The sequence below is a fragment of the Pisolithus orientalis genome (genome assembly GCF_024613125.1).
Source record: "Pisolithus orientalis strain OTSU chromosome Unknown F5J12scaffold_26, whole genome shotgun sequence".
Taxonomy (NCBI): Eukaryota; Fungi; Basidiomycota; class Agaricomycetes; order Boletales; family Pisolithaceae; genus Pisolithus; species Pisolithus orientalis.
In genome coordinates, this window is record NW_026260807.1 from 348495 (window position 1) to 365660 (window position 17166).

Sequence of the window (17166 nt, forward strand, 5' to 3'; positions counted from 1 at the left end):
TGAGCTGATTGTTGGTCCCCTTCAAGACTTTCAAGACCAGGAGGTTCAACTTGGCCTGAAGACTGTCCTTGCACTTACCAATCAGTTGGTGAGCCACATTGTCAACTCCTTCCCTTCCTCTTCCACTCATAAGTTTTGAAACATAGATCTCATGCATTGAGTATATCTATTCTCACAATGCCATCCACCATGATGCTAAACTGGCAAGTAGACTACACTGACCTATTTGTCAGCTGGGCACTGCCCTACATCAACTGGCTTTCTACATCATCACACTCCTTGACCTCCCAATGAGTCTTCCACCACGTTCCAAAACCATGCAGGCACTTGAACTGTGGCCAGTGAGTAATTTTTTCTCTGCTGTTTGTTCGCATGGCCATGTTAACTGTAATTAGCTTCTTGCTCCTGCAGGGAGACAATGTACACTTGGTGAGCTTGCTACTAAGAACTTCAGCACATGTGGTGGTGGAGCAGGCACCTGGTTGCTCACTGTGGGCTTTAATGCCAGGTTAGTTGCCTGCTTTGTATGGTCCATTTCATCCCTCATGAGCCCCACTAGTGCATGGATGTATTCATTGCTTAACATGTTTTTGTGGCACCAAGCTGGCACAGGACAGTCACATGAAATACAAATGATTTTCCATCACCTTTCTTCCATCTCTCAGATGCCCCTCCACCCGTACTTTGTTTTCGATGGGCTGGACTGCCCTCAGCTCAAGAGGGGAAAAGACATTGTGTGCCCATGGTATCCACCCCTCCTTGTGCAGCGCTTTCAAGAGCTGTTGATGGCATTTGGTTTCAGCTGGCACATGGTGAGTCATTGACTGTACATGCTGCCAGGTGCTAACAAAGCTCACAAGGCTCTGGGGGAGGCAGAGGCAGAACTTGCCTGCCTCCAGTCATGCACCCTCATTGATGTCATGGTGATGCCATACAATGATGCACTGCTGTTTGGTGTGACTTGTATTGTATGCAGGTAGGTCAGTTCAAACATGGACATGTGGTCATTTAGCTTACCACACATAGTGGCATCCCACCATCTGGCAAGTATGAAGACATGCAACTCTATTCATCTGACACCTTACAAAATTGCACCAGCCTCAAGTGGGGCAACCTCCTCCTTGTTATGCTGATGAGTAGTGTAGATAGTGAGGTAAGTGCCATATTCAGCCCCCTGAATTGGGTGGAATCCTCATTCAATTCATTAGACAGGTTGCCAGTGGTGCAGCACAGATGTTGCCTGTCAATTGGTAAATTATGGCTTTGGAAAGACCCTCTTCCAAGCTGCTATCATGTTTCAGTTCATGGAGTTTATGGAGTTTGTTGCCAGGTGGCATGACAATGTCTGCAAGGTACTACAAACATATCCTCAACACCTCCTTGGATGTAGGCACCATGAGCTTGCCCATATCATTGTGTAGGAACACATTGAGTTCCCTGACCCCGTGATCTTAGCAATGTATCTGTTACCTCTTACCTCATGGTCAGAGGGTTGCCATCCCCCCAATGCTGTTGTGAGGTCTTGTCAGCCTGATCTTGCATTGCTGGCAGAGTTCTGTTCATGGCACCTTGGCTGGTTGCCAGATACCATCTGGTCCAGATTGATGGGTGCTTGTGCCGGTGCAGCCATGTGTGCACTTCTGCAGGTGAGTCTTACAATTGTGCCAAATATGCCCACCCCACCTCATCATCCACCATCCACAGCTGCCAGGGAATGTCAATAGCGAGTGGCTGCAACATGACCTTTGGGTCCTGAGCCATTCTGACAAGTCATACAAGTGCTCTGTGCCAAGTTTGCCACTTGAAACACCAGTGGATGCAGATCCATCGCCTGCATACGAGATAGAGATTCCAGCAGTCATGTTAGAATACTCAAGACCTGATTTGGTGGAGTCAACAGTCAACCTTCCTCATGAAACTGGAGTTATTGACCTGGTAGGTGGTGCAGATGCACCACATCTCAAAGCTGGAGTCATTGGTCTCATGGATGAGGACTAGTCATTTGCCTAGCACACATTTCTATAGTGTTGTATCAGTTTGTGAGTGGCGCAATCACCATGTCTGTGCAAGTCTACCTCACTTACTTCCCTGCCTGTTGTGCTTTGCTCCATGCTACTGCCAGTCTGCCTGCCCAAGTGAATGTGACATATCAGATTCTGTCCTCCAGATCCAACTTGCCAACTGCCTGCCTTCACATCACTCCTGCCACCTCGGCTTGTGTAGTTGCCCAGATCATTATGAACTCAGTTGCACTTGCTGCAATCTCCTAGGTAATTCTGTAGGTTTGACTCATTATACATACTGACTTTTACCCAAAGAGAGGTGTATTCATTGGCTTCACACATCTGAAAGGAAAAAAGAAAAAGAAATCACAGTTCATTCCTGAGGCTGGGTACTACAAATTTTGGGAGGGATCTGATGGACCAGAGATTAGTGTTCAGGTGGGCATTGTTTTCAGCAAGTGTGCCATTTCTAATGATAATGTCAGTTTATTGCCCTGTCATCCTCCAACTCTCGTGTTTGCTGGAAACCCTTGAATGCAAGTAATCTGTCTTCTCAGTTTGTGCATGTCCCACTGTCTCCCCACTCCAGTATCCTCCATCTCATTTATTTCACCCTTCCCACATACCATACCTGGAGACTGCCCATGACATGCCTACGTCATTCCCTATGACTGCCAATTCTGTGATGCTCACAGATCAAAATATGCACTAGGTTCAGTCGGTGAGATAAAATTTTGAAGGTATGGTTGAGCATCAACTTAACCTTGCTTGTGAATGGTCACTGCAGGATCCAAAGGTTAATATCAATGTTTTGCCAATGTCCATCTGTGTAGGGCAGCAGAGTGTAGGAGGAAAGCATATACCATTTGGCAGGAACCCTTCTTCCATGCCATGACTGGTCGAGAAGGTCTTATCAAGCTCACTGTCAAAATGGTGGAGACAGGAAATGTCTGCTATGATGGTACAGTGCACAATTCATTGGGTGACCTCATCCAGCTTATGTACAGAGAAGATGGGATGCATGATGCATTTATCGTGTGCCAGAGGATTGATGTGTTTGGGCTCAGCGACAGGGAGTTGGAGCGAAGATTCCGCATTCATTGAATCCTTCTTTGCCATCCCAGATGATGAGGGGAGCATCAAGATGAGGATGGAGCAGGTTTTGGGACTGATGGTGTCAATTTAAAGGTGGTGATCTGTGTTCCAGGTGTCAACTTGACTTACCTTGGTAGCTATGAACCCAGTTGTGCTTGCTGAGATCTCCTAGGTAACTGTCCTTACCTCATTTGCCTTCTGTACCTGACCAACTTTCTGTGCCTTGTATGGATCGACCTGCTATACATACTTTTGCCCAAAGGGGCACCCCATCATCTCCCTACCCTCTGGTTCACTGGAAAGGATGACTTCAGCCTGGGGGCAAGGGGATTTGTGGAGAACTCATACATACACAGTCTGACCCCCACAAGGGGGTACTTTTTCCATGTCATGGCTGGTTGAGAAGGTCTCATCAATACTGCCATCAAGACAGTGGAGGCAAACTATACCCAATGACATCTCATCACATCATATCCCCCTCCCCAGCTTTCTCTGCACCCCCCCATCCATGCCTGTTGGTGTCAAATATCTGTCAGCCAAAATCGTATCCACATTGTCTTTGCCAGGGTACTCCTCAATGGAGCATGTATGGACCTCTGTCAGTGAAAATCATGTCCACATCATCTTTGTCAGGGTACTTCTTGATGGAGCACATATGCACCCCCCCTATTGTTGAAGATGGAGATGTTTGTGTTTGTGTCACCTGCTGTTTGGTAAACACCTTTTGGTTCTTCACATTCATTTTGTGTCGATCTCATGGACAATGACAGTGGCTTGTTCACATCTTCCACATTGACTGCTGCAAGCCTAGTGACCTCGAACCAGCCTACACTGTTGACACAGTCCACCAGCTTCATGGAGAGGTTAGCAGGGAAGTGCAGGCGAACACTTCACTGACCTTCCACATGCATATATGAGCCACATGCACTACCTGCCACGTATTGGAAGAGTTCCACCTCAACTGCGAAGTGTTTGAGTGGGTGTTGGATGAGATTGAGGCAAAGTTCAACCATACTCTGGTTAACCCTGGAGGGATGTGCAGTACTGTTGCTGCCCAGTCCATTGGTGAACCAGCTACTCAAATGACTCTCAATGCCTTCCACTATCCTGGTGTGTCCAGCAAAAATGCTACACTCAGTGTCCCCCATCTGAAAGAAATCATCAACATTGCTACCAATATCAAAACACTTTTGCCTTCTGTGTACTTGGAATCCTACATGGGCCAGGACAAGAAGACTCCATGTTCATCGAATCTTTCTTTGCTATCATTGAGCCAGTTACTCAAAGTGACTCTTAATGCCTTCCACCACACTGGTGTATACAACAGAAATGCTAAGCTTGGTGTCCCCCATCTGAAAGAAATCATCAATGTTGCTACTTGGTACAACCCTGACCCTACATCCACCATTATCAAAGACTCCATGTTCATTGAAGCTTTCTTTTCTATTGTTGAACCAGTCACTCAAATGACTCTTATACAACAGAAACGCTATGCTCAGTATCCCCCATCTGAAAGAAATCATCAATGTCACTATGAATATCAAAATGCTTTCACTTTCTGTGGATTTGGTACAACCATGACCCTATGTCCACCATTTTTGAAGAAGACTCCATGTTCATCAAATCTTTCCTCACCATTCCAGACAAGGAAATTGAGTCAAAGCTCCACCTTCAGTCACCAAGGCACCTTTGGCTGGCACTCGACTGTGTCAGAAAGATTGATTGGAGTCTTGCTGTGGTCACTGGCCACATCACTGGGAGCTTCAAGACAGACCTCTTCATTGTCTGGAGTGTAGATAACTTGGAGAAATGGGCAGGGTACAGTCGAAGAAGACATCTTCCTCTGCCAATTCAAGAACACAACATTGAACTCAGTCAGCCTGCACAGTGTCCCTGCCTCATATTTTTGTTGGAGTACAATGAGGGGAGCATCAAGACAAGAGGAGCAGGTTTTGGAGACTGACAGCATCAACTTGAAGGTGGTGATCTGCCTTCCAGACATTGACTTTACTCACATGTACTCGAATGGCCAGTCCATTGAAGCTTCCATTGCGCTTGGGATTGCAGTTGCACATGCAGTGATCATGAAGAAAGTGCAAGGAGTCATCAAATTTGGTGGTTCATACATGAACTACTGCCACTTGTCATTGTTCTGCAACCTCATGACCCATTGTAGAACACCCATGGCAATCACTCCTCATGGTATTGACCATGCTGACACCAGCACCCTGGCATCACTCATTTGAGGAGAAACAGTGGGGATTTTGATGGAAGCTGCTGGGCATCACTGACTTGATGGGGCGAGGGGTATTCATAACTATGTGTATGATGTATTACTAGCATTATATTAATTACTGTTCCAGTTTTGTTGTTGCACTCCTGTGCACATTGGTTGTTGAGGGCTTCACACTGAATATGATGTCACTGAATTGGTTCTGAAAGAAATAGTAGCTAGTTGACAGTGCAGCTACACTATGAACTGACTTCATTTGCAACTCCCGCACACTGGCTGGTTGGGTTCAGGCCACCTGTGGAGGGAACAAACATCCTGTACATGACATGGTCAGACAGAAGGCATCAATGACAAAGAGCATTGCCTTACCTAGATCCCCTGACAAGAGAAAGAGGAGGGCAAAGGCATCTTCTCCAAAAGAACAGCCCAGTCTACACACTGTTCATCAGATCAAAGAGGCCAGCAAACAAACTCACCTTTGAGCAGCCAAGACAAGGGCAACATATGCCAGGCACAGTCATGGCTACAGAGCCACTTTCTACCAGAGGGGATGCAGCTGTCTCCAAGTCCAAGTCATGTTGGCAGTGGGGACCTGAGCTTGGAAGTGTATGGCAATCCAGACTTTAAGAACATGTTCAAGTGCATGCCAAATCAGTGCTCAGACAAGGCCCTGGCCCTTTACCTTTCATGGAAGGGTTTCCAGGAGAACTACAGTCAGAGTACAATCGACAGTGTTTGAGCAGCATTTAAATTGATGTGGGATGAGGTGTATGTCTCACATGACTCTACCTTTGCCAGCAACTAAAACAGATGCTCCAAACAGTGATGGTGGGACATTCCATGAGGCCTGGCATTACAATAGTGAATGCCAGTGGTGGGAGGGGAATCTGGTGTGCTCAGCAGAAGTGGATGATGTCATAGCATCTATCTGGCATAAGGTCAATTCTCAAGGATCTGAGCACACACACTCTGGTGCCATGAAGAAGGAGTACCTGGACATGATCCCTGCCTGGTCCAATTCTTGCTGTCCCCTTGACTCCCTGTTGCAGTACATCCATTTGGTGATGACACACTTGGAACCCTCAGCACTGCTGTTAGTCAAGTGGGCAACAGATGCGAAGACGAAACTAACCACCACATGGCACATCAAACAGCTGGCCTGTGCTGCTGTCACATTCACACTGTGGACCAGGTAACTAGCATGTGGCTTTACCTCTGAAGTTGATGATGACAGTTTACAATAGGAACTACAAACTGATCAGGCTGAAGTGTGGGGACATAAAACTTGACAGGACCACTGTAGATAACATGTTCCTGAAGTACCTTCGAGGTGAGGAAGGATCGCTCACCATCAACGACCTTGGTGTGTACTTTGAGGTGCACCTGAGGAATCGAAAGGGGTGGCAGAGAAAGTTGGACAAAGGGATGAGGGAAATTGACTTATGAAGTACATTCAATCCCATCTTCATGACATGGCACTACCTCACATCTGATGTCCATTGTCAATGGCACATATCCATAGGTAATTGCTACAAGGTTTATCCATGCCCAGATATGGGCAAAGCATGTGATGTCTTCATGTGCCTGGTTTTTGGGATGAGATGGACTGAGATTGTCCATCTTGGTCGACCAATGGCTGATGGTGACTTCCTCTTTCCCACCATTGGTGCAAATGGGGTGCTGCAGCCAGGTGAACCACTCTCCCATGATATGGTTCAGAAGTGGATTGACAAGGGAGTGGCAGGTGCTGGGATTCCTGGAACATTCTCCATGCATTGCTACCATCAGGGAGGAGTGCAGTACAGGTTCATGTATGCCCCAGTGGGGCAGCAATGGACCCTCGCACATGTCTGATGGTGGGGGGGGTGGGCCAAAGGTGAACATGTGAGTCTTGTGTTCTTTCCTATCTGGGTGTGTTGGAGTGAACCAGCACTTCTTGCTTTGTCCCTGACACCACACACACAGCGCAATATGCTGATGTGTTACCTGCTTGACAAACTTCATTGCTACAAAACCAACCACAGTGATGCCCTGGGCCCAATCTCGTGGGAAGCTGATGACTTGCTTGCTGGTGAAGCTGCACTCATCCAGCCAGCATCTACAGAAGCACTCCACATGGCCCATGTGGCACTAACAGCAGACATCATGGCACTGCACTCAATGGTGAAAAAAATGTCTCATTCACAAGTGGTGATGTCAGCAGATGTAAGGGAGATTCACCAAAAACTGGGTGACATGAGCAATGTAGTCACAGCACTGGCCTTGACATCTGCTGCCTCTGGTGTGTACTCATATTCTGCACTGATTGTGCCACATCAGGGCACTGGCAATGCTGTGACCATCACCACATGAAGGCCAAACTAAAATCTGCAACAGCCCACCAATGTCAACACCATCAATGCTCATCCACACAGTATCAGAGCACCATCTTGCCACCTCCAATGGTTCAGTCCATTCTGGCCACCCAGCCACATGATTCACAACCATTGCTGCTCAGATTGCTGTGCCTCATCCAACTACCCCCAGATGTCTCTGCTGTGATGCAGTCCCTCACTTCACACATCAGACCTGAGAGGACCAACAGCTGCTCGAGTTCCTCTGCCACTCCCCTGGGACTGCTCATCCCAGATGTTCCCATCTTATGGGCAGACAGGACATGCACTCCAAGGTCAGATTCCTGGAAGGACATTGTGCACCACTGGACAAAGGGCAAGCTGTGGCTCAACCTGCACACTCTGCTCAAGGACTCCCATCACTACTACAATGGTAAGTGCTGGCACCTCAACACTAAGCACTACCAGTGCAAGGTCATGGCCACTGAATTTCTGAATGAGTACATACTACTTCAATCTGTCCTACTCTGGTGTCTCTGACAGTTGTATCTGGCTCTCCAGGTTCCAAGGGAATGAGGATGCATTCCTCTGAGCTTATGGAAGTGCTGCCCATCTAGGACATATGAGGCTCCTCAATGCCATCATAGCTGCTCACAAATGGCATTGTGGGGGTGGGGAGCACTGCCACCAGGCAGAGCAGCAATGAGCTATCCTTTTTTTTTTTTAATATAAAAAATATCATTCACTGTTGCATCATCTCTTACACTTCTTACTCAATGTACTGTGGTGTAGTGGTAGATACTCTACCTACACATTCTCCATAATACATGTTCTCTACACAATGCTCAAAAGTTCATCAATCAAGAGATGGAAATTGCCATTTACTAACATAAATTGCATGGGCTGGTGGCCCTTCCCTCCAATATATACCATCGATTGTGATCAAAAGCAGATGATGACAGTTGCCTTGTATGGCAATTATGAAATTGCCAAATGGGTCAGACTGTCATGGAGGACATGCCAATGTGGCCAGCTTGCCAAGGGGCATGACAGCATGATGTCACTGGGGCTCTGTGCAAGCCTGAGTGACCATTTGGGGCAAGTTCCCATGCCCACCAGATGAGGCAGGTCAGCCTCACCACCACTGCAAATTTCTCATGCTAAGTATGTTTATTCCGAAAAATTCGCAGGTGGCTGTGCCCACAGCCACTGAAAATGCGCTGACTAAGCAGAAGGCATGCATGCGAGAAAGTGAGGGTTGGGCAACTTGTGGCCTGCACACAACCCTTTCCTGTTTGTTGGTACTCAATTAGGGCCTGAACGGTAGCAAAATTTCTGCTTCCTTATGCAAAACATATACAAACCAAGTCTGTGCAGAGTTCAGCAGACTTCCAAGTTGATAATTGCAGACTATCTGCGACTGTGGTGTCTACTGATCAGGTGATGACTCACAGTTACCCATGTATGCATAGTATGATATGCCACCTCGACAAACTGACCATTATTGCAGGCTAGATCATTCCCTGTCCCTGACCCACCACTCACTTTGACTTCACAGCAAGATGGATGGTAGGGGTTCTGGGTCAAAGGGAAAGGCCCCATCAATCAGTTCAAGCTCTGAGCCTCAGCCAAAGTTGTGAGCTGTATGGTCCCATGCAGATGTTGAGATACTTCTTGATTTTGTGGAGGAAATCTGACCCAAGGCAGGTGATCATATGGCCTTTCAAGCAGGGCACTTTAACAATTTAGTATCTCAGTTACCTGTCCAACCCACTGGCTACCATAAAACTGCAAAAAACTGTCAGGACAAGTGGGAAAGTGTGCATTGATTGATTTATCCTTGCATTCTGTATCACTCATCTCATAAACAGCTGAAACAGGATTATTATGCAGCTTCAGCTGTGGCAGGGGGGTCAGGGCTTGCATATTCAGCAGTGAAAGGTGCTAATGTCATAACTGAGGCAGGGAAACTCATGATGGATGATATTGTCAAGGTACATCTGGGATTTTCTCATCATGTGGTGTGCAAATCCTTGACTGTCCACTAGAATTGACCAGATACTGCCCAGTACTGCAGCATGGGCTTCAAATACTTCAATCATATGCAAGACTTTGTCCTTCCTGACAAGGTGAGGGGCACCAACACACACCATGCCACCCATTCCCAACCCCCTGCCCAAAGGTCCCAGGCTTCCACATCCACACCATCCAACTTTCCCCCCATGCCACCAATGCAAGCTGCTTTACAGTTTACCTTTGTGCCATATCAACCCAGGTCTCCTGATCAAAGTCAAATTACACTGACTCCTCAGATGGTGCTGCCCACTGTAAATGCTCAGGGTATGCCTCTACCACCAGGCATTTCACAGGCCTGGTCTGGTGTGCCACCCATACTCCTACCTGACCCCACAGTCTCCCCTTTGTCAATTCCCACATTGCCACCATCTTCTGCAATGACATCAGTAAGCACATCCATCAGACCTTCATCCAGCTTGTCATCTCATGGAAAGAAGTGGAAAAGTGATGCCACTGCTGATGTGGGGAGCTGTATGCTCCCTGAGGCTGGAACAGGAATCTGTCACTGAGTTCTGCAGGCCTCTACATCAAACCCATTTTGGAAATTTTCCTGCTCATGTCCTCGCATTTCCTCCCTGAAGTTTCTACTGACCTTCAGCATGTCGCTCAGTCATCAAAACACTGATCCGGAAATTCTGCATTCACATAGAGTCACCTGGAATTCAGCAGCCATGCCACTGCTCAGCCATGTCACTGGTCATCCATGCCACTTACCTCTAAAAAACTCTGATTTCCCCCTGTCACTCTAAATTCCACAAGCTGGACTTTGTGCCAGTATGCTACACTCTGCCCTCATGTGCTGCTCAGCTCCACCTCCCACTTGTATGCATACTCTTGTTCTGTTGGAAGATATCCCTTATCATTGTCCTGTTCTTACTCTTGTCTACTACCCACTGGACTATTTCATGTGCATCTGTATTTCACTGACATCTGATGTCCTTTCCTTTATTTTCAGGTCTTTTAGTTTTCTGCCCCACCTTACTCTGACTTGTACCTACTTCCCTTGTACTATTTAATTCTGCCATGATGCCAGAAATTTACCACCCATCTTTTGGAGTCACTATCTGAGTCATTTGTGTGTCTAAGTGTTCAAAGTGTCTGCTGCATCCTCTGTGTCTACTGCATCATCTGTGTTTCTAGCATCAATCTGTGTCTACTGTGTCTTTGTGTTCCCCATGTATCTGCGTTTTGCCTTCATGTCTAATGAGACTTGGAATTACTTCTTCATGCCAAGATCACCCCTCGGAATTTTGTATACAAGTCTTTTTGGACCCAAATCATCTACAACACTGCAGAATTAAAATCTGCGCCCTACATTCTACTTCCTGATCAACTCTACCATTGTATTCTGTGTCTCCTTCCTACTCAGCACCCCTTGGGTCCAGCCTAGGGATTTCCCCTACAGCTTTCCCCTATTCACACACTACCCAGAGGTAGTGTCCCACATTGTTTTGGAGCCCACCACAAGGGGTCTGTAGATCTGGAAAGGAGATCCTTATGACCCACTTGTCAAAGAACCGAACTCAAAGAGCTCCTAGAGCCCTTCCACAGACTATCTATTTCTTCATCTGAAATCTTAATTCTGGTAGCTGATCCTAGAGATATTTCAGAGCCACACTCATCAGACTCAGATCTCGGTATAAATGAGATCTTTTGGAGCCCAGAGTCCCCAGCATTTTACCCAGTGTTTCCAGGAGGTTTTGACCTTGACAAACCCTTTGATCCTCCTGCAGAGTGTCAAGAACTTTTGCCTCTCTTGGAACTAGCCTCTTCTTCATCCTCATTATCTAGTAATTCCAAACTTGCTGCTGAACAGCTTCTTATCCCTTTGCAATTGCTTACTTTAATTCCCACTCAGAATACCTCAGTTGCCCCACTCTTAAATTCTGCATCTGTTCGCATAATGTCTGGAGCTAGAGACATGCCACTCAGGGGCTCTAACAAAACCCCAAAGTTTTCCAGTTGTACTGAAGACATCACTCACTACCTTGAAGACATCAAACAACTCTGCATTGAAGCTGGCCTTGACACTGGAAAAGATAAAATCCACTGGGTCATCTGTTACACTGATCGCAATGAGGCAGGGTTTTTGTCCACCTTAGATGCTGCAACTGACAGCTTCAATGACTGGGATGCATTTTCCAAAGAACTCCTGAACTACTATCCAGGTGCCTCAGTAAAAGACCATTGCCATACCAAAGCTGACCTCAAAACCTTACTCTACCATCAAGTTCAGAAGCCAATGGGATCACTGGAAGATCTCAGTCAATACATCTGGGAATTTCAACACATCCTCAGCCTTGTCCAGAAGAAGAAGAAACTTCCTGAGGACTACATCAATGAGAAATTCCTCAAGGGGTTTCCCCTGAGGTTCTGGAATTCCTTGCTCACGCAATTGCAAATTTCTGACCTAGATCATGACATCAACAAACCTTGGGAGTTCAATCTAGTCTATAAACATGCCAACTACCTGCTCAGCAGAGCAAAACAAAATCTTCCTCAGCCTGATTTGTTGGCACTGTTTCCCCAGAATTCCACTCCATCTTCCTTGCCAACTGTTCCTACCATCTTGAAATGAGAGTATGTTCATGTCACCCAGCAACCTGTTTCTGCCCTGCCCCCTCAACAAGGTCAAGAAGGCCAATTCCATTGTTCCTTTGATCCATGGTGTTTCTTCTGTGGAGGGACAGATGGTCACAGAACTGCAGAGTGTGTGCTGTGTCACAGATATGTACAAGCTGGGAAATGCTCCTTGATAGGGGGAAGAGTATTTATGCCTGATGGTTCTGACATTCCTAGGATGGCTGCTGGCTGGAACTTTAAAGAAAAGATCAACAACTTCCTTGCCATGTGCAATTCTATCATCACCTCAGCAAACATAGTCTCCATACAACATCCTAGCCAGTCATTGAACTTGTCTCAAGGATGTGATACCCCACCTCATCTCATCAGCATGATGTTCTTCAGCAATGAAGAATCCATGGAATTTCAGGTCAACTTACATCCCTCCTCCTACCTAATTGATGAAGAACTAGAGAGTAATACTGATGAAGAAGACCAATGTGCCTTAGCAAGAGCTTATGCCCAGGTAGAAGAGTTGAAGAACAATATCAAGAAGAAGAAGAACACTCATCTTGATGGTGTAGAAATTCCAGCTCATTGCCAGCGAACCCCAGTGGCTGCTCCTGCACCAGCTAGCATGCCAGCTGCCTCCAAGACAGTCATTAATTCTGCACCAACCAATTCCATCCCTTCTACAGAGATCCCAGCCATTACTAAAACTCTGGTCATCTCTAATCCCACAGATCTCTGGCAATCCAAGCCTATGACAAATTCTGCACCCCAATTTCATTATCAGAGTGGTTTCAAAGCTACCAAATGACTTGTAAACCAAGTCTTAGACACCAAGATGGAAATTTCCACCAAAGACCTCTTAGCTGTCAGCCTGGAGATTCACAAGCAAGTCAGAGAGCTAGCTGTGATGAAGATAACAATTGGGAGTTTAGAAACAGCAACAGAAGCTACTGCCTCTGCTACCTGGGCATCCTACAAACAGTATTGGGTCAGAGACACAGAGGGGAAGTGTGTAGGCCTTGCTACTGTCCCATTACATGCCATTGATGGCATCCCAATAGACAAACTCCACATTGAGTGTATCCTGGACAGCAGCTGCCAAGTGGTAGCCTTATGTTGAGAATTATGGGAGGCCTTAGGGGCTCCTCTTTGTTCTGACATGAGCATGATGCTTGAAGCTGCTAACCAATCCAAAGAGAGTACTCTAGGGGTCATAGAGAATGCATCCTTGTGCATAGGGAATATCGAAGCACACCTCCAAATTCAGGTCATTGATCACACTCCATTTGATCTACTTCTTGGGCAACCCTTCTTCTGTCTGCTCTCCAGCATCCTACGAGATTTCCCTGATGGAGAACAGTCCCTGGAGATTCATGACCCTAACACAGGAAGACATGTATTAATTCTGACATGCCCTCGAAACAGACTACAGCCTCTTCCATGGTTCATAAATTCTGAAGACAAAGAAGACTACTTTGCATGCAAGGAGATGCATCATCACATGAAACCCCCTGAGCAGGGTTTTTAGTGTTGGTCAAGGACTCATACAAGCTACAAGGAGACCAGGACTGCACTTTCTCTGTGTGTTCTCTTTATGTTTTCTGATCTGCCCTTTATACCCTTTGAAGTCTACTGCTCTCTTGCCCACAGACACTGCCATAAATTCTGCTGTAGTGTTTATCTACAATTTACAAAGCAACAGTATGCCCCTCATTGATCCATTTGATGCTAGTTCTGTCTCTTCAAATGACCCCTCCTTATTTTCCACTGGCACTACCATTTCACCACTGATGATTTCAACTTTACATTCTACTTACCAGTTTGATCCCATTCTTCATGTTTTAAAGTACAAACCTGTAGCAAAGAAGGTCAGACCTGTGCCAATGTCAATGCCTGTGGAATTCTGGGTAGAGCATCAGGAGGCTGAAGATCCTCACAGATTTACCTGTATTACCTACTCACCGTCCTCCATTTGTGCCAGGTTCCAGGTTTACCTCATCTAGTGGCTGACCAAGGGATCATATGATAGATGCCTTCTGAACCATTGAGTTGAGCTGGGTCTCCAGCAAAGACTCTTCTGAGAGTGTGTTGTGGAATAGCTCTCCAATGAGGTATGCAATGGTCAGCTTTCCTTTTCCCTTGTATCATTCACTGAGTTTGGTCCAGGCTTCTGCTGCTGTCTTTGTGTGTAGGACACCACTTAATGGCTTGTCCTTTAGTGTGAGGAGGATTTGTGCTTGTGCTTCCTTATTCCTTTTCTCCCATTCAGCATAGTCATCTGGGTTTATCTTGGCATCAGGTACTTTCTTTTCCAAGCCACCAACCACAGACCACAACCCACATAGATCCAGTACCATCTCCACCCATGCCTTCCAATTTTGGAAGTTTGAACCATTACTGTCAAATGGTGGAATGTCATACAAGCAACTTGACCCTTGAGTCACCTTGCCAGATGTTGTTGCAGATGAAGTAGATGCCACTGCAGGCAGTTTCCCTGCTGTAGAGACTGACAGAGGGTTTGACATATCTTCAGACTAAATTTCCATTGTAGGAACCTTGTAGTCAAATTTGTGAAAATGGAGGTTGAGTGATACAAGCACAGCTCATAACCTTTTAAAGGTTACAAATGACAAGTTTATTGCTAAAAGAGAGTAAGGTAACTCAGGCTTCAAGTTGGATGAAGACTAAGGTATAGTATGAACCTAAAAGAGAGTAAGGTAACTAAATAGAATTAGTATGATTTAATACTAAGATATGAGAAGAAGACATTACCCCAGGCTTTGAGTTGGACAAAGACTAAGGTGCAAAGGAAAAATTGTTCTGCCCATACAAGGGGTGATTATGTAAGTAGGAAGTTCTTGCTGTTCTGCACAACATCCAATCTCCCACACTACCAAGTCAGGAAAAGTCAAAAAGATTACTACAACATTGTGCCATTCCTGTCAATGCACAAAAATGATCTTGCTCTTAAGGTGAGTATGATACATTTACTGTGTTGCCTAGTATAACATATCTTTCAGATCAGGACTTTCTTCCATGGCTCAAAGCTCACATCCTTGGACAACCACTTGGCAATGAAACAGTTGATGGCAAGGAACAAGAATTTATGCAGGTTCAACACAGGGCCCTCATAATCATCAAGAACTGTCTCTACAGGCACAACACGTTGCATGTGAATTTCACTACATATGACCTTTGCTGAGACCAGGATTCACTCAACTGTCAAGTATGGGTTTACCCTCAGGTGACCAGGCTTCAAGACCAGGCGACAGGGGCTAAGTCCAGGTGGCCAAAGTCAAGGCCAGGAGACAGGGGCCAAGTCCAGTTGGACTGGAGTTAAGGCTGGAGGTCAGGGGTTAAGTCTGGAGGACTGGACTTAAGGCCAGGACCATGGGAATAATACCAGGACCATGGGAAACTGGCTGGTCTTGGAGTGTGCACAGGGGGAAGCTGGTCCAGGGTTGGATCTGCCTCCCTTGGTCTCAGCTTATGTGCTGTACCCTTATGCAAGCCAGGGAGAGGTCCAGGACAGGGGCCAGGGATAGCTTAAGGCTCAGCCTTAGCTATAGAGTAGACTCAAGGGGTAGTATGGAGTTGATGGTAATACTTAATTGATATTCTGACTGGGGTGCTATGAAGTATGTACAGGGGTTAAATACACAAGGCTGGTCCAGGATAATGAACACAGAGCCAGACTTGTTAATAAGCTATTAGCAAGAAGATTAGCAAGAGAGTGGACAGCCAAAGTCCAGGTGACTGGCATACCAGAGTCAGACACAGGATTTGTATAGTAAGCAGAGTCAGGTGAACAGACCAAGCTAAATATAGTACAAACAAAGGAAAACAGACCAGAGTTATGTCCAGGTGACTCAGACATGGACCTGGGAGCACTGGGGTGGAGTGGTGCAAGGCTGGGAGGCTGGAGTGGACCAGAGATAGGGGTGAAACACCAGACTTGAGTTATTCAGGCTGGAGTTGGGTTATCTAGGACCAGAGTTGGGTTTTCTAGGCCAGACTAGGACCAGACTTGACCAGAGATAGGGGTTAGTGGTCCAGACTGGACTGGGATTGAGTCCAAGAGTCATGGATATGACAGTATCCCCCTCTTAGGAACTGAACCCTTGAGGTTCCATAGGGAAATATGCTCAGAGGGTTATGCAGTGAGGTCACATGACTAGGAGTGAGTCTGAGTGCACACACAGTGCCAAGGGTGAGCCTGAGGGCTGGGAAACAGGCCAGTGATGACCAGAGGTCCAGTGGTTTGGACTGGAATGGCATAAGCTGGGTTTGGGGGCAAGGGTCAAGTCCAAGGACTGTTCTGGGAACCCAGGGCTGGAGACTGGTCTAGGAGGTCGCCAGACAGTTCAGCAGGCCAGGACAAGGCGAAGCCAAGTCCAGAAGTGATTAGACTGGCCAGACAGGGGTTTCCAGAGACAGTGAAAGCTGAAACCCATGTTTCAGGGGGGCCAGAGTTGCACCTTGGAGCTGGGTTAAGGCAGGTTGCAGGCCAGGGATGACCAGGCAAGGTCTAAGGGTGTTCTTCAGAGCCAGTTCAGGGAAAACTGGAGACCAAAGATGTGCAGGGGACTGGTAGCATCCAACAAATGTACCAGGGTGTGTCACTAGGACCAGAGGTATGTTTCAAAGCCAGTTCAGGGCAACATGGAGGCCAAGAGGGTCCAGAGAGGTCCAGAGATGACCAAAAGATGGTCCAGGGGTGTACTAATGTGCTTCTGAGTGGCACCAGAGTGACATGAAGCCTGGGTGGGTGCCAGGAAGACCAGGAAAACTGGTCTAGGAATGTGCTGGTTGGACCAGGAGTGCACCACAGGGATACAGAGGGTCATGAGAA

At 46.6% G+C, this 17166-nt stretch overlaps 2 protein-coding genes across 2 annotated transcripts; both read left to right on the forward strand.

Annotated features, from left to right (window-relative positions):
* Positions 1–665: 665 nt before the first annotated feature.
* F5J12DRAFT_894944 (uncharacterized protein) lies at positions 666–1998 on the forward strand (the record flags this gene model as incomplete). The annotated part of the gene is made up of 6 exons (XM_051747786.1): positions 666–812; positions 861–976; positions 1027–1153; positions 1209–1352; positions 1422–1646; positions 1705–1998. 6 exons carry the CDS (start codon positions 666–668, stop codon positions 1996–1998), a joined length of 1053 nt encoding a protein of 350 aa, XP_051597846.1.
* Positions 1999–6963: 4965 nt separating this feature from the next.
* On the forward strand, positions 6964–7185 carry F5J12DRAFT_724166 (uncharacterized protein; the record flags this gene model as incomplete). The annotated part of the gene is made up of 1 exon (XM_051741509.1): positions 6964–7185. One exon carries the CDS (start codon positions 6964–6966, stop codon positions 7183–7185), a length of 222 nt encoding a protein of 73 aa, XP_051597847.1.
* Positions 7186–17166: the final 9981 nt, after the last annotated feature.